The following is a 23,480-nucleotide window of genomic DNA, read 5'->3' on the forward strand; positions in this document are numbered from 1 at the left end:
GCTCGGTCCCTCTGCCTTTCCACTGGCCCTATCCCTCATCAATCCTCCTTTAGTCCCTTCCGTGGCCACGGCTCCCTGTCGCTTCCCTATCGCAGCCACAGTGCCACCCATGCTGTTCAGCCGCTGCGTGGCCGGGGATGTGGAATCCCAGGTGGGTGTGGGACAGGGAACCAGATATCTGCCCAGTCCAACCCTGCCCCGGCTGCAGCCTCCAAACCCTCCTTGTCCGTCCCCTCACTCTGATCCAGTTGGTGTCAGGATTCGCCATCACCTGCCCCACTGGAATCCATCACTACAGACAGGTGGGTTTTGCCGATCGTTTGAAGAGGCTACTCCCTCCCCTTCAAATGCGCCCCTCCAGCCATACTTGCAGCAGTCAGGCGTATTCCGGAGGATCATTTCATACTTCTCCGCCAGGGAGTTGCGGCTCTCTTGGCCAAGGAAGCCATAGAGAAGGCCTCTGCCCCAGAAGTAGGTTGTGGTTGTTATTCCCGCTTCTTTCTGGTGCCCAGAAAAGATAAGGGCTTACGTCTTATCCTAGACCTTTGGGACCTCCATCTCTTCCTCAAGAAGGAGAAATTCAAAATGCTCACCTTGGCTCAGGTCCTATCTGCCTTGGACCCAGAAGGCTGGATGGTAGCGTTGGACATGCATGACTCATTTCCACATTCCCAACCTGCCTGCCCACAGACATTACCTACAATTCCTGGTAGGTCACGAACACTTTCAATCTACTGTGCTTCCCTTCAGCCTTACCAGCGCCCCTCGGGTGTTCATGAAAGTGATGGTGGTGGTTGCAGCTCATCTGTGCAGGTTGGGGGTGTCAGTCTTCCCCCACCTCGACGACTGGCTGTTGAAGGCGGACTCGCCCCAGAAAGTCGTCTCACCTTCAGACTACGGCGAATCTCCTGCACATGTTGGGGTTCACTATGAACTTGCCGAAGTCACACCTGACTCCCTCTCAGACACTCCCTTTTATTGGAGCTGTCCTGGACACAGTTCAGTTTCATGCCTATCCTCCCGAAAAGGGAGTCCAAGATATTCAGGCTATGATTTTGATCTTTCAGACTCTGTCTTGGGTTTCGGTGAGACTGACTCTGAGGCTGCTGGGCCTCATGGCCTCCTGCATCCTGCTAGTGACACATGCAAGATGGCATATGCGGGCTCTGCAGTGGGACTTGAAGTTCCAGTGGGCGCAGCATCAGGGAAATCTCTCTGACATGGTCCAGATCTCAGAGGGCACTGCGAAAGACCTGCAGTGGTGGCTTTCGCATCCGCATTGGGTCAAAGGCAGATCCCTCTCCCTTCCCCAGCCAGATCTATCCATAGTGACAGATGCATCACTTCTGGGATGGGACAGCCACATGGGAGAGGTGGAGATCAGAGGCCTCTGGTCTCCGGCGGAGTCTGGGCTCCATAACAATCTTCTGGCAATCAGGCTTGCGTTGAAAGCATTTCGTCCCTCTCTCAAAGGAAAAGTAGTGCAAGTGTTCACGGACAACACTACTGCCACGTGATACAGCCATGGTGAGTACGGTCCTGGTCCCTTTTTCTGGAGGCACCACGCCTCTGGACATGGCTGGAACATCATGGCATTACCCTGGTATTTCAACATCTGGTGGGCTCTTTGAACGCCAGAGCAGACAAACTCAGCCGTCGATGCAGAGCCAATCACACATGGCGTCCCATCCGAGGTGGCACAAGGTCGCTTTCAGCAGTGGGGAGAACCTTGGTTAGATCGTGCAATGTCAGTTGTATTGCGCGTTGGAGTTTTCAAGGCGGCCCTCGCTCGAAGCTTTTTGTCCGAAGTGGAACTCCGATCTCCTTTCCAACTAAACCACTTCTGCCCAGAGTTCTCAAGAAGATCAGGAACAACCGGGCCCAAGTTATCTTGGTGGCTCCAGACTGGGCACGGAGAGTATGGCATCCCAAGCTATTGAGCATGGCCACGGATCTTCCACTCAGACTGCCTCTTCGGAAGAATCTTCTGTCGCAGCAGCAGGGGACGGTTCCCAACCCGAACCTGTCCAGTCTCCACCTTCATGCATGGAGATTGAGTGGCGGCAGTTGACTTCTTTTGACCTCCCACCCGAAGTCGTTATCCTTGCAGACAGGCGTCCCTCCACCAAAATGGTATACACCTGTCATTGGCATAAATTTGTGGAATGTTTTACCAACACATCTGTTGATCCCCCTCTCAACTCCTCTTTGTGAGGTTCTTTTGTTCATTCTTTCTTAAGCACAGCAGGGCTCTGCTTCGGACACCCTTGATGGTTATTTAGCGGCTATTTAGGCTTTTCTTAGGTTAACTGATCAGCCTTCACTCTTCAAGTCGCCTATTGTCAATCAATTCCTTAAAGGTCTCACCCATTTGTTTCCTCCCACTCCATTTATCATGCCTCCGTGGGACCGCAGTCTTGTTCTTACTTTCTTAATGTGTACTCCCTTTGAGCCAATGAACAATTGTCCATTACTTCTCCTTACTTTCAAAAGACTGTCTTTCTTGTCATCACTTATGCTCGCTGAGTGAGTGAGCTTCAGGCTCTTTCTTCAAAGCCCCCATACTTGTCTGTGCACCCTGACAAAGTGGTTTTGCGCACTAAGACTTCCTTAATTCCCAAGGTCATTACACCTTTTCATGTAGGCCAGTCCATCACCCTGCCTACTTTGTACGCACCTCCACATCCTTTTCATGAGGTGGAGAGACTGTACCATCTGGACCCAAAAAGAGCCTTGGCACTCTGTCTCAATCATACTAAAGATTTCCGGGTGGACGATCAACTCTTTTTTGGATATGTGGGTGCAAAGAAAGGCAAGGTGGTGCAAAAACGTACCATCTCACAATGGGTGCTTCTTTGCATGAAGATGTGCTACGCTTTAGCCAAGAAGCAACCCCCTGAGGGCCTGCGCGTTCATTCCACCAGAGCGACTGCTGCTTCCACTGCATTAGCACACGGAGTTCCTATCCTGGATATCTGCCAGGCAACTACATGGGTATCCTTGCACACTTTTGCTAAACATTACTGCCTGGACAGTCAGGTCCGTCGAGACGGCTACTTTGGTCGTTTGGTCCTCCAGGACTTCCTAGTAGGATCTTGGTTCGCAACCCACCCCCAAGGATGGCATTGCTTGGTTATCTATTCTAAGGTAAGGATTCTGCAACTGGAAGTCTCTATCAGATGTACAAGTTACTTACCTTCGGTCACAAAATATCTGGTTGAGACATATTCTAGTTGCAGATTCCATATCCCCGCTTGCGAACTGATTGCTAGGGACAGGGTTTCCCCATTCTGGGCCTTAGTTCTGGCGCACCAATCTCAGTTTCTTCGTGGCTCTGCGCTTTGGCGTGGAAAGTCCTGACAAGAAACAGACTCCACTGTGCTGTGGCTGCGTTTATGTACTCCGACGTCATCACGGCGACTACGACGCCCGCGGTCAACCAATGCCACCTACTGACCCGCAAGCGTATTGCTCGAAGAAAAAAACTTTGGATCCTGTCTGACGCTTGGGGGAAAATTCTAAGGTAAGAAATCTGCAACTAGAATATGTCTCTACCAGATATATTGTTACCAAAGGCAAGTAACTTGTAATTTAATGCCAAAATAGGCAACAAGCATTCAGAAATAAGCAAGGCAATGGCCTAATCATTGTATGAACATGTAAAGCTAAAATCCAAACACTTTGGTGCTCATTAATACACTTTTTCCTCAATGCAAGTGTGTGGGAGCAGAAACACAGAGCTTGAAGCCCAGTCCTGATGGTCTTATGCCTGCCTGGGAGTTCTGCAGTGTTCCTGTATCTTCTTGGTCAAGCATGCATACTGGCACTTGAATGCTTCGCCTTCGCCGGCAGTGATTAGAGAACAGGGGATACCTGTCAGGCAACATTGTAGTATCCCAGAACGCTCCAATGGATCTTGTCTAGTGGTCCATGGAGAAGAACCTACTTCAGGGTTGTCCTTCTGCCCTCCACCCGTCATAACCATGGTAGTAGCGGATGCTTCTATCCTTAGGAGTAGCACTCATCGAGAGGAACTAGAGATCAGAGGGCTTTGGTCTCCATAGGAGCAGGTACTTCACATGAACCTGCTAGAACTGAGAGCAATCTGAGTGACGCTCAAACCATTTCTGCCTTGCATTTAAGGTCAGTCCGTCCAGATCTTGACTGACCACATGACCTAGATGTGGTACATCAACAAGCAGTAAGAAATGTAGGGTCTCAATTCCTGTCATGAGGTACTGAGGCTGTGGACTTGGGCACATCAGCGTTGGATTTCTTTAACTGACAATCACCTGGTCAGGCCCGATATTTCAGGGCATACAGTCTAATTTGGCATCATCTTGCCGATCACAAGTAGTGTCTCCATCCGTAGGTGGTCCAGGATATCTTTTCACTATTCTCAGATTCGTCTTTTTTTCACGCTGGGCAATGGTACACCAGAATGCCACTCCACAATTTCCTTGATTTGTTTTGAGTTGTAAGGAAGAATCACCAATATTAGGGTCAAGTCATTCTTATCTCCCCGGACTGGGTGAGATGGGTGTGGTGTGCAGATTTTCTGCATCTCTCTCTGCACCCCTCACCTCCTAATTTGTCTACTTTTCAGGGTGGACCTCTTCTCCCTGTCAGAACTGAGGGTCCTGCAACCCAACCTTCAGAGCCTCCACCGTCATGCCTAGAGATTGAGCTAGGGCACTTTAAATCCTATCAGCTGCCCCTGGAGGTGTTGAATGTCATTCTGCTTGCATGTTGCCCCTCCATAAAAAGGGTCTACTTTGGGAGATGGAGCAGGTTTGACACCCGATGTGCATAGAACACACTGCACCTCTTACAAGCTTGCCTATCGAAGGCCCTACTTTTCGCACGCTTGCAAGATCAGCAGGTTATTTGATGGGCACTGTTAAAGAATTTACTTCTCTTTCCTCACAGCCATATTTCTAGCAATTTCCATACTCATGTGGGTGTAGATAATCCAGTATTTGTGAAACTTGAACAAGATACCCCAAATTGCTAACTATTATTAATGGTAAGCATTTTCCCTTTGGCATCAGCTAAGTGCCAGCATAAAAAGGTTTAGCTCACAAAACTCAACATAGTTTATCGTGGGGCATTTCATATTATTTTTTACTGTACTGCTTGGCTCCTGATTTGCTGAATAATGTATTATTTGATTTCTAGAGACTTCTAGTTGGTTGTAGATTCCTTACTTTTGAATTTCCGCCAGGCGTCAGACTGGATCCAGAGAATTTTCTTGAGCAGTACCCCTGCACACTGTTAGGTGGCGTGGATAGGCTCTGCGACAGTCAGCAGCGGCATCTGTGCCGAATATGATGTCTTGGGTCCTATATAGGTGCCACCCTGGGACATCTTCATAAGTTCTTTTCTTTCTGTACCAGCCTGTGCTTATCCAAAGAGAGCTACCCATCAGTCAGTTTTTGACCGGCCTTTTTTTGACTTTTATTGAAGATTATTTCAACTTTTTCAACTCCTGGTGGGTCGAGGATGTCATTGAGGAAAACCAGGTACAATCCATGGGTTCCTGTCAGCGGGCGATGTCTGTGACAGATCTGCATCTCGTGTGTCTTTGATGCCTGGAATGCGAACACAACCCGATGTAGTGCTCATAGTGTGGGACCATGCATTCGGAGGCGTTGAGGGAGCAGTCCCTGAAGCTGCAGACGGCCCGATGCTCAACTTCGTGCAAGTTGAGATCTCTGTCAAAGGGTCCCCGTCTTTGTCATCTCACTACAAGTCCTTGGGGCGATCAGGTAAGTCGAGGCACAAGAAAAAAAAGAAGTCAAAGCATTCTTCACATTCTTCTCGTCTGGGGTTCTAAGCCTCTCTCTGCAGAGCCTGTGACTTGGAAGACTCAGGACCTCCCCGAGTTTCCGAGCCCCAGAGCGACCCCTGCCCAAATGAGTGTTCTGTGAAGCCATGTTCCTCATTTTTGGGCAGTCTAAAACTGCCGGAGTGCCTTTGAGATTTGTAAGAGGCCCCTTCGGCTTCCGTGCCGGCAACTTCCGCCTCAGCGCCGAGGGGCACCCATGAATCCAGTCCTCGATTCAGACTAACGACGGTCGTACCTCTCCAACCTTCACTGACCTTGGTCCAGACGCTCCCAGCGCCTCCCACCCCATTGGCGGCACTATCCCCATTCTTATTCTTGACTCCAACACAGAGCCAGATGGGCATCATACAACACCTGCAGGAGTCTTGCATCCTATGTTGGATCCTGAGTCCCTTTCTTATGGGCTAAATTATGGTGAAGAATGGGAGGGGTCTCTGGACCCTTTAGGATACCAGCACCAGGACCCTATGGACTGGCGTACAGGCTTGGATGAAGCCAGCGGACTGGATACTTCTACGTATACTGGCATGCTTTCTCCCCCTGCGTGGCTATGGAGGAGGAACCTTCCTATTCAGTGGTGGTGAGAAGAGCAGCTGAGGTCCTAGACCTTGAGTTGCCTTCAGTGGCAAGCAGCAACCAACACAGAGGTGTTTCAACCTGGAGCTTCCTCCTTGGAACCCATGCTCCCCTTTAACAAGGCCCTCAAGGATGTCCCCTGGGTACCTGGTCCAAATCCAGCACAGAGCCTCCTGTGAACAGGATAATTGCCTGTCGCCATCCCCCCCACTCCAGGGGATCCAAGTTTTTTGATGCAGCACCCCACCCCTGAGAGCTTGGTTATCCAAACCTCCACTTCCCTGCACATGTTCCCGGATAGGTAATCCAAAACACTGGATACACTTGGGAAGAAGATTTTTTTTTGCACCAGCCTAGATTTGAGGTCCCTGAACAAACATGTCTTTTAGTCCCTTAGTCCTACAAGCTGTGGGATTTGTTTATGCAGGTGTTGCAGCTAGTCCCGGAGGAGGCCCGGGCTGTATTCTCTCAGGCAGTTGCAGATGAGAGAGATGCAGCAAAGTTTACCATCCATTGCGTACCGGATACAACCGATTCACTAAGCATAGAGGTTTCATCTATGGTGGCCATGAGGCACCATGCCAGGCTGAGGACGTCTGGCTTTTCAGGAGATGTCCAGGCTACTTTGATGGACATGCCCTTCTGATGGCACCTGTCCCTTCGGAGATGAGGCAGACTCAGCGCACAAGCTCTTCAAGGTTTTCTTGAGCTACGGCCAGGTCCTTTCTCCTCCCCTGATCATCTCCCCTGCCCTCCACCCCCCCCCCCCCCTCCCCAACCCCCCTCCATTTCCAAATTTCTGTCCTGCCTGCCAGCAGCAGACGTTACTTGCGGCTCACGGTGGGGCACAAGAAATTTCAGTCCACTGGGCTCCCATTTGGCCTTACCAACGCCCCTCAGGTGTTCACCAAGGTGATGGCATTAGTCACAGCTCATCTGCGCAGGTCAGGGGTTTCAGTCTCCCACTACCTCGACAACTGGCTGTTGAAGGCAGGCTCATCCCAGGCTGTCGACTCCAGACTACGATGTACCTCCTGCATTCGCTGAGGTTCACTATAAATGTGCTGAAGTCACACCTGACTCCCTCTCAGACACTCCCTTTCATCAGAGCTGTTCTGGACACAGTACAAGCGAGTCTAGGATATTCAAGCTATGATACAGATGTTTCAGCCTCTATCCTGGATTTTAGTGAGAATGACTCTGAGGCTGCTGGGCCTCATGGCCTTCTGCATGCTGCTGGTAAGACATGCCAGGTGGGTTATGTAGATTCTGCAGTCGGACCTGAAGTTCCAGTGTACGAAGCATCAGGTAAATCTCTCCGACAAGGTCCAGATCTGCGAAAGATCTGCAGTGGTGGTTAACAAACCGCAACTGGGTCAGGGCTGATCCTTCTCCCTTCTCCAACCAGATCTGACAGTAGTGACAAATACGTAACTCCTGGAATAGGGCAGTCGTCTGGGAGAGGTGAAGATCTGAGACATCTGACCTCTGGCGGAGAAGGGACTCCACATCTAGCCTGCTGGAGCTCAGTGCAATTCGGCTAGCATGAAAAGCATTTCTTTTCTCTATCAAGGGAAAGATGGTGCAAATGTTCACGGACAAGACCACCGTCATTTGGTATCCCCATGTGGATTTTGGACTCTTTGTCAGGAGGCCCTTCACCTCTGGACGTGGCTGGAGTAGCAGGGCTTATGCTTGGCGGTTGAACATCTGGCAGGCTCTCTAAATGCCAGAACAGACAAGCTCAGCCAAAAATGTATAGTATCCACACAGAGGTGTGGTGCAAGGTCTCTTTCAGCAGTGAGGAGAGCCTTGGTTAGATCTGTTCGCCTACGCAGACAATGCGCAATGTCAGCAGTTTTGTGCATTGGAGTTTCCAAGGCAGCAATCGCTCAGAGACACTTTTCATCTCAAGTGGAGCTCAGGTCTCCTGTACGCCTTTGCGCCCATACCACTTCTGCCCAGAGTTCTCCAGAAGATCAAAAGAAAGACCGGGCCTAAATAATACTTGTGGTTCTGGACTGAGCATAGAGAGTCTAGTATCCTAAGCGACTGAGCATGTCCATCGATCCTCCGATCAGACTGCCCTTTCTGGAGGATTTTCTGTTGCAGCACCTGGGGAGGGTTCTGCATCCGAATCTCTCCGCTCTCTGCTTTCTTGCATGGAGGTTGAGCAGCAACAGTTGACAGCTTTTGACCTTCCTCCAAAAGTCTGTAAGTTTATCCTGCCAGCCAGGCGTCCTCCACCAAGACGATACATGCTTGTCGTTGGAAGACATTTGTGGCATGGTCCACAGACAGGTCGGTTGACCACCGCTCTGCCCCTCTTTCTGAGACCCTACTGTTTATCCTTTCTTTGGCCAAGCAGGGCTCTGCTCTGGGCACACTAAAATGTTATCTGTCTGCCATTTCTGCATTTTTGAGGTTGCCTGATCAGCCTTCTTTGTTTAAGCAGTCTATTGTAAATAGGTTCCTCAAAGGACTTGCACACCTTTTTCCTCCATCCCCATTCAATATGCCCCAATGGGATTTGAATTTGGTTTTGACATTCCTGACGTGCTCCTCATTCAAGCCTCTCCACAGTTGTCCTCTCAGGATTCTCACTTTGAAAACAGCCTTCCTTGTGGCCATTACATCTGCTTGAAGGGTGACTGAGCTGCAGGCATTGTCTTCAAAGCCTCCTTACCTATCCATCACCTTGCCTACTTTTTACGCACCTCTGCACACTTCTAAGGAACAGGAGAGACTCCACCGCCTGGACCCAAAGAGTGTTGGCATTCTACCTTAAGCATACAAAAGAGTTCAGGGTGGATGATCAATTCTTCGTAGGTTATGTGGGTGTGAGGAAAGGCATGGCAGTGCAGAAGTAGACCATCTCCAGATGGGTCGTTCTCTGTATTAAATTCTGCTACACACTGGCCAAGAAGCAAACCACTGAGGGTTTGCATGCTCATTCCACCCAAGCTAAAGCTGCGACCATTGCATTAAGAGTGCGAAGTTCCAGTCCTGGACATCTGTCTGGTGGTAAAATTAGCATCTCTGCAAACGTTTACCAAACACTACTGCCTGGACAGTCAAGTTTGTAGTGATGGGCACTTTGCTCGTTTGGTCCAGCAGGACTTTCTAGAATCAACTTTGTTTACAGACCCACCTCAGGGGATGGCATTGCTTGGGTATCTATTCAAAGGTAAAGAATCTGCAACTGGAAGTCTCTATCGGATGAACAAGTTACTTACCTTTGACAACGCCTTATCTGGTAGAGACAATATCTAGTTGCAGATTCCTTACTGACACTTCCCACTCTGTGAACTGATTTCTAGGGCCAGGGACTCCCCTTTCAGGACCTTAGTTTTCAAACACCAGTAGTCGGTGTTCTTCATGGCTCTGTGCTTTTGGCATGGAGTTGTGAAATAAACGGATCTCATGGCCCCAGGGTGGCACCTGTATAGGAACCGCAACCTCATATCCAGGGTAACTTCGCCGACAACAGATGCGGAGCCAATCGCAGCTGCCTAATGGCACTCAGGGGTACTGCTCAAGAAAATTCTCAGGTCCCAGGGGGGAAATTCAAAGGTAAGGAATCTGCAACTAGATATTGTCTTTACCAGAAAAGGTGTTACCACAGGTAAGTAACTGGTTCGTTTAGTCCAGATCACCCTTTGGTTAAGTTGCGTTTTCAACAACCTATTCCTGAATCATTTTAACAGTGTTTCAAGTTCAGTTCTTCCAGAGGTTCAAGAAAATAATCACGGATCATTGGCCATCTCAGTTCTACAGTGTAAAGTTTTAGAGATGACTAGATAAACACACTGCTGAATAGTTTATGGATCAGACTGACACAAACCGCAGAAAGAAAATGTGATATGAGGAATGTCACCAAATGTGCCAAAATGTTTACATTTTTAAAATGCATGTTTTTTTTCAGATCCCAACAATTACAGTTGAAAATACAACATTTTATATGTTTGACAAGGTTAAAGTGAGAATTACCTTAGATGCATCTAACATTCAACATCAAAAGATCCGCATGGCATTGGTGGAGCCAGAGGTAAGCTTTTGAGTTTATATTTATTTCCCTTAAATATTTGCAAACTGTTTCGAAATAGAAAATTATACATTAAATATCTTAAAAATGGTCTAACAACAAGTTGATTGGTTGCAAGACACTTGTGGTAGATTTTGACAAACAAGGTTGTGTAATTGATAATGAAGTAAAGGTGCTTATTTAGCTCTACCTGATTGTAAAGTAACCACTTACAAAATATTATTTTTATTTTCATTACGTTTCACTACATTAATAAGCAAGTTAATGAGGTACCTGTAAGTCAAGTCAAAGTACTTCATAGACTCATACGCTTTCAGCATTAGTTGTTTAAATCCTGAATAACAAGCATAATAACCTAGTATTAGTTGTTAAACCTTCTCCCATTTGGTGGTTTTGGCATGGAATGAAAGGTCATGCAGATCAGGAGCTCCTGTGTAGCTATCTATAGTGAATCCACTCTGTCATCGAGAGGCCCAGTAACCACAGAGACACCTTGCTGTGTTTTCTTGGAGTGCAACAATGAATGGATCAGCCCTACACAGCATTTTAAGGTGGCGCCAGCGTCTCTCAGATGAAAGAGGGAGCCCAGTGGCCTCACCTAAAATGATCTCAGGAATGCTGGTGGTAATGTGGCAGGCAGAGTATATGGAAGCAGCCAAGTGCCCAGAAGCTGCAATAGTAAGCAATGAAGACTTAGAGAACCGCTCCAGGAGGGTCAATGTTGAGGGCATGGAGGAAGGAACAGAGGAAGCAGACTTGAAAACCTTCCAGGTCGGTCTGTTCTCCTCCATGCTAGTGGGTAGCCACCCGGGGTTTAACTAGATGTTTTACCTTGTGGGCGGTTTTGGTTGAGAGATCCTGTAGGGCCTATAGACATTTTGGCTATATTTTAGTTTCAGGATGAAAGAAGAGTCACAACGTACAGCAAAGAGTGCAAGGACGTGATAGCCTTCCAGTACTTTGAATGTGCTCTGCTCTTGGATTGTACTTGTAATGTGATCTGTCCACCACCCTATAGCCTCGAACACTCTTTCAGTTTATCACAGAGAAACTGAGCAATGATAAAATCAAGTGTCTCTGAACTTTGCATTTAAACTCCAAGTTAAGCCACTCTACAGACAGTGAAGAGGCAGTGCTGGTTTGTGAGATCCCATTAGGTAAGGACATTCTGACCACTGAAATGAGGACTGAAATGCGTAGAGTTTAATATTGGAAGGTACTGGGCAGACTGGTGGACATTTACCAGGGTACAACATAGGCAAGAGGTCAGGTTGGTCTCTCTTGGCATGTCCTTTGTCAGTCATGTATGGCACTTATGCCTCCTTGAGAGAATGTGAAATGGTGGGAGGGGACAGTCAAAACCGAGAAGTGTTCTTAGCACAGTAACACAGACTGATACTAATGGGCACTTATCCCCCAGGGGATTAGTGTATTCAGCTAAAGCACCTCAATCTACTCTGCTTCCTACCCTTCACCTGCTTTTCTTTTTAATGTTGAGCCCAGTTCTTAAATAATTCTTAAAACCAAAGGCTTAAGTTATATAACAAATTACACCAGAAATCCGCCAAGTAACTCTACAATGACTCCTAAACTAGACTTAAAAAACTAAACTTAAACAAAGGGTTTAGAGGACAAAGCCAAAGGCAACAAGTGTGGCTTTGTTTTGTATTGTGAGAACATAGCCTGGATTTTCATTTAGGGAGATATGATTGGCCTACAATTAGACCAATTATATCACTTCATTGAATTTTACACACGCATACCACATGAGCAGGTACATACACCCATGTGATTTTTTGAAAGCTGGGAATCACTTTAAAAATATGAATATGTGCATCCTTAGCATTATATTATTAACATTTAGTTCCAAAATATTATCGACCATTGTGTTATTAAACAGCAACGTTTGCCAAATACATTTAACAATTATTTCTAATCTGGCGTGGCCGGCAAGATGGCTGATGGGGCTGATCGGCAGCACTAGGATAGTGCTCACGACCCTGGCGTTTTTATCCTGCACTATCCTGCCGCCCCAAACTCCCCACAGACCAGGCGGAAGGGTCCTTGAGGTCCCCAGGATGGAGAGTGGGGCCTGAGGAGCAAAACATACAAAAAGAAAGCTCCGCAATCGTGCCGCAGGGGAGTGCGTGTGGAGAGAGCCTGACCCCAAGATGGTGGCCGCGATCACAACGGAAAACCAGGCCAAAGGCAGCTCAACACGGCGGTGAAGCAGTGCGGCCTAGGAAGGTGCAGTTCTGCGGTGGCGGAGGTACCCCTGGCGGGAATTGAACCTTGTGGTGGCTGATATGATGGAAAGTGTGGGGTGCCCCTACTCGGTTGACTGTCTGCTGAGGTGGGCACCTGGGCTGCAAGAGTCTGGGGCTTGCGGAACTGCGCTGGAGTTATAGGGGCAGTTTAGGCCCGCAGCTGGACTGGTGTTGGGAGTGCGCACCCCTGCTGCGGTGTTCTGGCTGGATGGCCCGTGCTAGCCGGTTCCTAGGGTGCGGGCTGGCTGGTATTGGTACAGATAGACTGAGACGCATAGGATGCTTGCGCTGCTACCACCTGTGCTGGACCTCGCCCTGGAGTGGCTCTGTGAGGGTGAGTCAGTTAGTGACCAAGCGGCGGTGAGTGGTGAGGATACGGAGATCGAGCTCTTGAGCTGCGGCTGGAAATGTGGCTCCCAGCACCCGGCGTATTCATTGGTAGCTAGCGCTCCATCAGTTGTACAACATGGGCAAAGACAGAGCGCATAAGGGAATGCAGCAAACCTGGATGGTCCAATATACAGCTCAGAGTACAGGAGCGAGTCTGCAAAAAGATCCACCTAGCCCCATGGAGAAGGAAGCTGAGCCCACCGGGGCACAAATCCTGGCTGCTATTGAGACATCTAGTCATGCAGTGAAAACTCAAATTTCGGCCATATCGGTCGATGTCAATCTATTGAGAGCTGATTTGAGGGTAGTGGCGGAACGCTCGGTGGCCACTGAGCCACAAGTGACATGTATGCAGTCTGATATAAACACACTGAAGGCCTTGGTGGCCACCCTCGAAGTTAAAACATGTAAATTGGAAGCGCGAGTCAAGGATGCGGGGGGTAGGGCGAGACGATTATAGTGAGCTTTCCTAAGGTGTGGAGGGGGCTAACGTCGAGGCCTTTTTAGAGGAGTGGATTTGCAAAACGTTGCCTGCCGCCCCCTTATCATCTGTGTTCGTAGTGGAGTGTTCACGCAGGGCTTTAGCACCACCTCTGCCACCGGGAGCCCCTCCACGAACCATTATAGCCAAGGTCCTAAACTAGAGGGACCGAGGCATAATCTTACAGGAGGTGCGCAAGCTTGGATACCCTACATAGGAGAATCACACCATTTGCTTTTTTCCTGATTACACCAGGGCAGTGCAGCTCCAAAGACAATCATATGCAGGTATTAAACGGAAGCTAAGGGAACTGGGCTATACCTATATGTTGCAGTATCCAGCCAAGCTGAAAGTTCTCCATGCGGGCCGCTCCCATTTCTTTCAGTCTCCCGAAGCAGTGTGGGACTGGTTGGAGCGGAATGATGGGACAGAAACACCAGAATCCCTGCATGGGGAAAGTAGCGTGAGACCTCGAGGGACAGCGGAGGTGCGTACTGCTGCACAGAATTGGTTGGAGTCAATTAAGCTGGTTTCTGGATTGGAGCTTAGGGTCTCCCCTCTTTTGGCTCTCCTCTCTCTCTGACCCTCCCTCTGTCCTATGTACTGATGCCTTTTGGTGCTGGGGGGACTGGGATGGCAACTTGACTGGGGGTTAAGGCGGAGTGGTAGGGCTGTGATACCCCCCCTGTTGTTGTTCAACATTTTGGGTACAGTGTGTGTGGGCTGGACGGTTGGCGTGTGGTGGGAGTGTTGGAGAGGAGTCCGGACCTGAATCTGGCTATCGAGTAGGGACAGCGATTGCTTTCCCTACTTCTGGGCACTAGAAGAGATAGCTGGGTACACACACACACTTGGGCAGACACTAGTTGTAGGAGGTGTTTACCCAGTGTTTTTGACACTGCGAACACTGTAGGCATTCTATTGTGGAGGAGGCATCGACTCATCTGGATGCAAGTACACCGAGCCGGGGGACTGTGGTGGGGGGGCTACATGTGTGAGGGGGAGGGTGGTCAGAAACTGTAGAGTGGTGTGTGGATTGGAACAGATTATGGCGGGTACCCCGATGCGTATAGTTACATGGAATGTTAGAGGGTTGAATTCCTTTGTGAAGCGCTACAGAGTACATACATATCTTAGACGGCTTGGCGTGCATATTGCTCTCCTACAGGAGTCTCACTTGGTAAATCCAAAACATTTTCTTGTTACACACCTACCCATGGGGCTTACAGCAGACTGGATATATTTCTCCTTGTCAACAATGCCACACTTGACGTCAGCCGAGTTGTTTACCAGGTCAGGTTCCTATCGGATCATGCCCCCTGCTATTGGAATGTGAAACACACATACCCAAGCCAGTGATCCCCCTGTGGCGTTTACGACCTGACTTACTTGGCGATATTGAATATAAAAAAGATCTTCAGGATGTGCTGAATGGATATTTTAGTGCAAATTGGGACATGGCCACAACCCGAGGAATAGAATGGGAGGCACTGAAAGTAGTTATCAGAGGTAAAAGCCTTAGTAAATCATATGGTATCAGGAAACGCCTGGACTAGGAGCTCACGCAGTAGGAGGACGCATTGGCAGGAATACAGCGCCAAGTAGATAATGGCGTCGCTTCGGAGTCAGATTGCCTTCAGGGTGCGAGGTAAAATAGAGGTCCTTTGGGGTAGACTGGATAATTATGCCCGCCGGGATTATAGACAGCGGCTGTTTCGGGAGGGGAACCGTTCGGACCGTATGTTGGCTTGGCTTCTCTGACGGAAACGTCCTATCCCCATCATCCTGATGCTCTGCGGTTTTTCTGAGGCAAAGATTTTAGGACAGTTACGGGTGAACTCGCACTTGCGAGAGCACTTGAGGAATATCTATGCCTCACCATGGAGAGTGGGTGAGACCCAGATACATGAGTACCTAGATGGACTCCGGATGCCTCACCTTACGGATGTCCAGGTGGAGGAGCTGGAGGGGAACGTGTTGTTGGAAGACCTAGAGGAGGCGTTGGTAGGTATGGCGTCCGGGAAAGCACCTGGCCCCGACGGTTACCAGTTGAATTTTACCAAACCCATTTTGCAGTGATTCTTCCCCGCTTGTTGTAACTACTTCATGAGGTGCGGAGTGAAGTTTTTTTTACCAGAGCATATGATGGAAGCACTGATAGTTATGCTACCGAAACAAGGGAAGGAGGCTGAAGACCCGGGCTCCTATACACCGTTGTCCATGCTAAATGTTAATGTTAGATTACTATCTAAAGTTTTGGAGTCATGAGTGGTGACACATTTTGTGCAGGGAGATCAATGCGGATTTATACCGGGGAGGGGGACTCGTATGAATATACGGCGCTTGTCACATATAATGCACAAGACTCGTGACTCTGCACTTCACGCAGCACTGGTGGCTCTAGATATGGAAAAATCATTTGACACCTTAGCCTGGGAATACCTATGGGAGGTGATGCATAGGATGGGCATAGGTCCTGTCTTCCTATCCTGGGTGCGTCTCTTGTATACAGCGCCTCGGGCGCAAGTGCGTACGGGTGCAATAAAGTTAGATTCCTTTACCATCGATTCGCGTTGGCCATGGAGACCCTTGCCATACAACGGCGGACTGGCCTGGATAGGTGGGGCATCCGTGTAGGGACAAGAACACATATAATATCACTGTATGCGGACGAGGCTCTAGTGTACGTTCGGAGCGGGCGGTCCCCCTCTTCTTGATTATGATGGATGTTTTTGGTCAGGTGTCCGGCCTCCGAGTTAACAGGCACAAAAAGATGTTGTTCCCAATGGAAGGTCTGTTGACGATGGCAGCATCAGAATGGCCCCGATTGGGTCTGACCTGGGAGACTGAGTCCTTTCCATATTTGGGCATTCAGATTACGCACTCCCCGCAATTGCAATTTATTTTAAATATGGGGAGAGTGCTGGAGGGCCTCCGTGCCTCTGTTCAATTTTGGACCTCCCTCCCATTATCGGTTATGGGTAGAATCGAACTTAGTAAAATGATGTTACTCCCTCCGTGTCTGTATGTTATGCAGAATTCACTCTGTGAGCTTCCCCCTTCGCTGTTCCGACAGCTTGATAAATTGCTATTATCCCTAGTCTGGGCGGGCAAGAGATGTAGAGTCTGCATTTAAGTATTGAAGCTAGACCTAGTTGGTGGAGGCCCGGGGCTGCCAGACCTATATTTATATTACTTAGCTGGGTTTCTACAGTATGCGGTCTGGTGGTGTGAGGATGCCCCCAATTGGGAAGAGGATTTGTTAAATTGCTCTGTCTGTGTGGCACGTCTCCCGCATATATTAATGGGTGGCTCTGGGGTTCCACAGGGTGCCCCCTACCTAGTGGAGCAGGTGTCGAGGGCCTGGGAGAGAGCGGATGTGCGGGTTTTGCGCAAGGCTCCATATGCACGCCTGCTTCCTCTATGGTGGATCCGACCCTTTGTCAAAGCTGCTGAGGTGATGGACTTTTTGCAGTGGCATGCAGGGGGTTGTAATAATGCGGGTGACTTATAGCAAAATGGCACATTTATCACGAGGTATGAGGCCGAATCCCGTTTTGGAATAGATCAGAGGCAGTTCCTGCAGTATGCGAACATATCGCAGACGGTCCAAGAGATTTGGACGTCCTTTCCGGAGGAGCCTGCCGAATCCCACCTCCTGGTGACACTACTTGATCCTGGAGGTGACTGCGGTCTCCTGTCTCGAACATATAAGGCCCTAAAAGAAGTTACACTGATAGGCACATAGGGGATTAGGGACTGCTGGGATGCGGGCCTGGGAACGACAGTCACGTATGGGGAAATGAATAGAACCTGTTCCCTGGTACGGAATGCGACTGGCAATGCTAGATTTAAGTTGACACACTTCTGTTACTTGCATAGAGCATACCTGACACCTCAACGCTTGCATAGAATATTTCCATCAAGGCCTGACAGCTGTGGCTGCTGCGGACTGCCGTCGGCTTCATTTGACCACATAACGTGGATCTGTGGCTCTGTCCAACCCTTTTGGCGTCGAGTAGTGAAGAGGCTGATGGAGGTGACGGCTGTGGGAGTGCAGGCGACGATGAAACACTGCCTACTGGGTCTGCTCCCCATCCTTAAAAAGGGATGCAAAATGGCGTATAGATTTGTGCAGCTGGGGCTTCTTTTGGCGAAGATGCACATTGCTATCCAGTGGACCAGCCCGCACCCCCAGCTGCATATTACTTGGCTGGGTGATTTAATTGAATTGGCAACCGCAGAGGAATGTCACCTACGAAAGGTTTGAGTGGATGAACATGCTGACCGTGATTTGGAGATCTGAGGAAGTATGACTAATGAGTTACCTGGTGTGCAGGAGAGCGAGGGGGAGGACTCCTTAACAGACGCTTCCGCTAGTTGAGCTCTGGCAATAGTTGGGCCACTCGAGGAATGAGTATGGGAGCTATTGGGGTATGGATGTGAGTTTTGGAGTTTTGAGGGAATGGGTGCTCCCATCTCTCACTTTTTTGTGTGGGTGTCTTCATGAGCTGGCCCTCCTCCTCTTATTGGTTAGAGAGGGTTCTTTGCTCAGTCACTGGGTTATTCTACTGACATCAAACCCCCCACCCCCACCCACTGGGCATCTCCCCCGCATGTACTCGATGGCTTGGATGAATGACGGACACCCATTGCTCTCTCTCCTGATTTATCTGTGACAACTATGATTACAGTGTTATGTTCGATAGTTAATGTGTTAATATCTACTGCACTGAATTCGTAGGGGATAGTGCCGCTAGTCTCCATGCTTTCTGTGTTCTGTAGTTGTTAGGTCGACCTAGCCTATTATCATCATTGTGCTATTTCTCCACGCACGCTAGGTTATAGCACTGTGTGCAGACCTGGAGCTGTGGACTCTAAAATGGTACCGACATTGGCCGAGCGGCTGGACTGTAATATCCCCCTAACAGAAATGTGGATATAATGTAATGCATAGATGTATGTGTACTTTTATATGCATAGATAAACATTTTAAAAAACAAAATAATTATTTCTAATCTTTGTGCATGGGAAGAACTTGCAACGTCAGACCACCATATGCTGCATTATCAAACTGTTTCTTACAAATGCTAATGATTATAAAAATGTTTTCAAATGTTTCTTTTAACTGTTCCCTTTTGTAACAGATCCCGGGTATCAGTCTTCCAAAAGAGTCTACGCTGAAAAGTACAAATGGTGAACCTGTGATTAAGAAAAGCAAGATGGAACCATAGCTGTGTTTTAACAGCTAATCTATTGCAGACTAATTGGACTGTGATTTTTTTTTTACTGAGATGGAGTTTGTGAGTGCATTGGATACCTTCTGATTGCAATTTTAACATTGTACCGTGGCAGAACACTTTTTAAAAGGTTTCTTTTACATTTGTATTAAATGCTGATGGTCCTAACTTTGCAGATGGCAAATCTGTGCTTTCCTTACTAGAAGAACCCTTTGATTTTTGGATTTAAGTGCCTCTATGGGATGCTAAGTTTACATTTTTTTCCATGTCATTTCTTTTACTGTAGATAATCACTTTCATATCCTTGTATGAAGGTCAAGGTGCTTGCTGTCGGATCTAAAAAGGATACATAAGTGGGTTAGAAGAGTATACTCTTCAGGGGAGTCAATATGAAAATGTTAGTTGAAGCAGGTCAATAGTGGCCAGTTGCACCTGTCATCTTGTGGACTAGTGTGACACTCAAAAGGATGCTGTTCAGTGTTTCACACAGTTCTAGATAGTACTAGGTATTTAACTTGTTCTACCTAGCAAGCTGCACACAAGCCTTTAGCCCTCTTTTTCTCTACCCATATGCCACAAGTCCTACTTCCTGCTACCCAATGCAGCACCCAGCGTCAAGAAGGCAGAAGATAGGGATTATTGATCCTGATTGTAATGGGTTTTGTTAATGGTGTTTGGCCAGTCGAAAGGAATTTAAGGAATAATTTGAAATACTTTTTTAAGATTCAAATTAAATTAGACCTTTTATGGCAAAATCTCAATAAAGGGTGACAAAATGTTTCCTTCAAATAGGCCGAAACGGAAAATTATAGGATTGTGCCATGATGGACATTTACTTATGTCTGAAGTAAAAGAAGGGCATGCGAGTACTATTGGACATTGTGGACAGATATGAAAGGGCAGGTCTGCTTTGTTGGTATAGTGACGTCAGTTGAGCCTTGTGTGATTGGACCTCAGCCTATGATGTTTCGTGTTGCTCCATGGCACAACATTGGAATAAAACAATGGGGCACGGAAGGAAGCTTTTGCAATAGATCTGGTTGATTACAGCTCTTTGGCTGAGGAGTGAATGGTGCATAAGTTAACTTCTGAGAATGTATTGACTTCATAGAGGGCATATTTTGCAGGAAATGGCTACCACAAATTCTAGTTTCAGGTAAAAGACAACAATTTGCGATTTCAGATAAATATAAGCCAAAAAACTTGATCCATGGACAACGGTTAGTTCCTGGGTGCCGGCAGGAGCCAGAAGTCCTCGATTTTTTTTCTTTCTTCCAGCAGTAAGGCAGAGTCATTGACTTTGAAGTTGTCTTACCGGAGCACAGCATATTCTCATAAGGTGGTGATGAGGCGCCAGTCTTACCCTGTGTATTAGCCGATGATTAGTGAAATGTATTTACCCAGTCCTAACTACTCTCTCATCCAACACCACCTAATTTTTCAGCATTTCCTCTTTTTTGTTACTGCAATAAATCCTAGATGTCATAATTCAAAAAAGACTATCCTCTTCCTCCATCTAGAGGAGCTCTGGGCTTCATCTAGCCGCTCTTGTATTTAGATGAGATATCCTCCATTTTGCTAAAGGCCCAGTCTGTATTTCTGTAGTGCAGGATTGGAGTCAGAAAATTTAGGATGGCCTGACAATGAATGGGAGCAGTCCCTGCCAGCTTCATGTGGCATCTCCAAGTCAAATGAGGGATTGCTAAAGCTGTCCATCCTGAAAACCCCGGACCACACGATGCAAGTTTTAAATTATTTTGAAAATCATAAAGGGCTCTGGATTAATATGCCCATTTTGTATTTGGCCAGGGAGAGGGTTTCTGAAGTTGGCTGGGCTGGCCACACACTTCTCCTTAAACAGTTACTGAGTGGATGAAGTACTTAGGCTTATACGTTTCCTTAGCACAAGAAAGGGTATAAGACCGAAACACATCTCCACAAATACAAAAAGAACATCCAACAATAAATGCCCCTGCTGGTTTCGTTAATGGGTAGAGTAACACTAATCAAGAAGATCTTTCTGCCTACAGTGCTGTATTCCATGCAAAATATCCCATTCAGAATCCCCAAGCTGTTCTTTTGTATAAATCTCTGTCTTATGTAGGTCATTTCTGTGATTGAATATAACACTGTTGGAAAGTGGATTACTATGTGGTGTGGTTGTGTGATTTCATTATGTAATAATGTTACACTTTTTATCAGGTTCAGTTAGCTTTCTTTAATAAAACGTTTAGCTTAGCCCTAGGTATCTGTGGCACAGAGCAGTTAGGCTTAATCAAAGGAACAAGTGTAAAGCATTTAGGAGTACCAAAACAGTCAACATGTAAGAAACACAACACAATAAAAATCCAACACCAATTAAAAAAAATAGGTTGTATTTTTGTCTTTAGATAGACAATAAAATGACAAAAATCTATCGAGGGAAACCAAAGATATGATTTTTCAACATAAGTAAATCACTGTAGTTCATTCTAAAAAGAATGCTCGTTGTTAATGGCTTAGCGGTTCCCGAGCCAACACCCTAGAATGGATACTGCTCTTCACTTGGATGGACCACAGCAGGTTGTGAGCCAGTCACAGTGATGACTTTGGTCCAGAGAGACAGTTCCCTAGTAGTCTCAGGGTTTTCTGTGTATTTTTATCCTCTACTGTGGTCCAGCCAAGAAGTGATCCTGATGCTGGAGCTACAGGGTGCTGAAGTAAATGTGCTTGGGGCCACCCTGGTATTCACGAGCGTCAGGGATTGTCTCTGGCCTCAGGTTTCGATAGCAACTGAAGCTCCACTCCACTTATGCATCGTAGGATATCGTCCTTCCTGGTGTCAGCTGTCTCAGTGGTTCTTTACACGTGGTCACATCTTCCTTGTCCAGGGTTTAGAGTCCACTGTGACTTTTGTCTCAGGCCCAAACAACCTTGGGGGCATTTTGTGATGGTCAAATATTCATTTCCCAGGCTGCACTTCAGCGTCCAGTGATGGTCTAGTATTCCTGGGCAGCTGGGCTGTAGAGGGTGCAAGCGTTGTTAGCTTTTGTAATCCTGATGCTTAGCAGGGGGATAGCCATTGGGGTCACTAATTCTTTCCTTACACAAGTGGAGCATTTTTTCCCACGAATAGGCACAGCAGGCACATTCCTTTTTGTCATTCCCTCAGGTGCAGCAGGGGCAATCAATTCTTTGGTGCAGCCTCTCTTTGCTGGATCTAGGTTGCAACACAGCAGTCCTTCTTTCCAGTCCAGTAGTGATCTGAGGATTAAATGCCAGGGGTGCCACTTTTATGCCATCTTCGTGTTTGTGGCGGGAAGGACCCACTAGCCTATAGGACAGCAGTTCCCAGGGTGCAACCCTTTCCAATTTACATACCTTCTTGGGGGCTTGACCAAAAACAATCCAGGATTACATTTCTCTGCCTGAATCCAAGATGGCTCAGGTATTCTTCCTGTGCAAAGCTGCAGGGAAATGCCACTGTTGGCATGGTTGCCCCCACCTTTTGCCTAGTGTTGATGCAAACTTTGATTGAAAGTGTGCTGGGATCCTGCTAACCAGGCCCCCCAGTACCAGTGTTCTTTCTCTAAAACGGTTCTTTTGTTTCCACAATTGGCACAGCCCTGGCACACTGTTAAATCCCTTGTATAAGGTACCGATGGTACCAAGGGCCCTGTGGCCAGGGAAGATCCCCAAGGGCTGCAGCATGTGTTGTTCCACCCTGGGGGGGGGGGGGGGGGGGGGCTCACTCAGCCCATGCACACTTCCTTGCAGCTTGTGTGTGCTAGTGGGGAGAAAAAGGCAAAGTCGACATGACACCCCTCTCAGGGTGCCATGCCCCCAAAATCACTGCACGGCATAGGTAAGTCACCCCTCCAGCAGGCCTTACAGCTCTAAGTCAGGGTGCACTATTGCACAGGTGAGGGCATAGCTGCATGAGCAATATGCCCCTACAGTGTCTAAGTTCATGTTTAGACATTATTAGTGCAGTGTGGCCATATTGAGTATATGGTCTGGGAGTTTGTCATTACGAACTCCACATCACCATAATGGCTACACTGAATACTGGGAAGTTTGGTATGAAACTTTTCAGCACAATAAACCCACACTGATGCCAGTGTGCGATTTATTGAAAAATGCACACAGATGGCATCTTAGAGATGCCCCCTGTATGTTAGCCAACCTGGTAGTGTAGGACTGACCGGTCTGTACCAGCCTGCCACTTCCAGACGAGTTTCTGACCACATGGGGTGAGTGCCTTTGTGTACTCTGTGGTCAGAAACAAAGCCTGCCCTGCGTGGAGGTGCTTCACACCTCCCCCCTGCAGGAACTGTAACACCTAGTGGTGAGCCTCAAAGGCTCAAGCCTCGAGTTACAGTGCCCCAGGGCACTCCAGCTAGTGTAGATGTCCCCCTGCCACCCCCCCCTCCCCAGGCAAAGTACCACTTTTGGTGGCAAATCCGGTGGCAAAGTTAGGGAAAACAGGGAGGAGTGACCACCTCAGCCAGGACCACCCATAGGTGTCCAGAGCTGAGGTGACCCCCTCCCTGTAGAATCTTCCATCTTGGCTTGGAGAAGCATGGCCAATAGGAGTAAGGATGGGCCCCCCTCCCCACAGGGAGTGGGCACAAGGAGGGTGTAGCCACCCTCA

The 23,480-nt window shown here is 47.9% G+C and overlaps 1 protein-coding gene across 1 annotated transcript in view; it reads left to right on the plus strand.

Annotated features, from left to right (window-relative positions):
* The window catches only part of DIS3 (DIS3 homolog, exosome endoribonuclease and 3'-5' exoribonuclease), a 260,018-nt gene extending 240,999 nt beyond the window's left edge, over positions 1 to 19,019 (plus strand). Inside the window, exons 21-22 of the mRNA XM_069205287.1 lie at positions 10,350 to 10,472; positions 18,755 to 19,019. Of these exons, the coding sequence (XP_069061388.1) occupies positions 10,350 to 10,472; positions 18,755 to 18,841 (210 nt within the window). The 3' untranslated portion in view covers positions 18,842 to 19,019. The remainder of the gene's footprint in view (positions 1 to 10,349; positions 10,473 to 18,754) is intronic.
* The last annotated feature ends 4,461 nt before the right edge of the window (positions 19,020 to 23,480 follow it).

Source organism: Pleurodeles waltl, chromosome 8 (genome assembly GCF_031143425.1).
Source record: "Pleurodeles waltl isolate 20211129_DDA chromosome 8, aPleWal1.hap1.20221129, whole genome shotgun sequence".
Lineage (NCBI taxonomy): Eukaryota > Metazoa > Chordata > Amphibia > Caudata > Salamandridae > Pleurodeles > Pleurodeles waltl.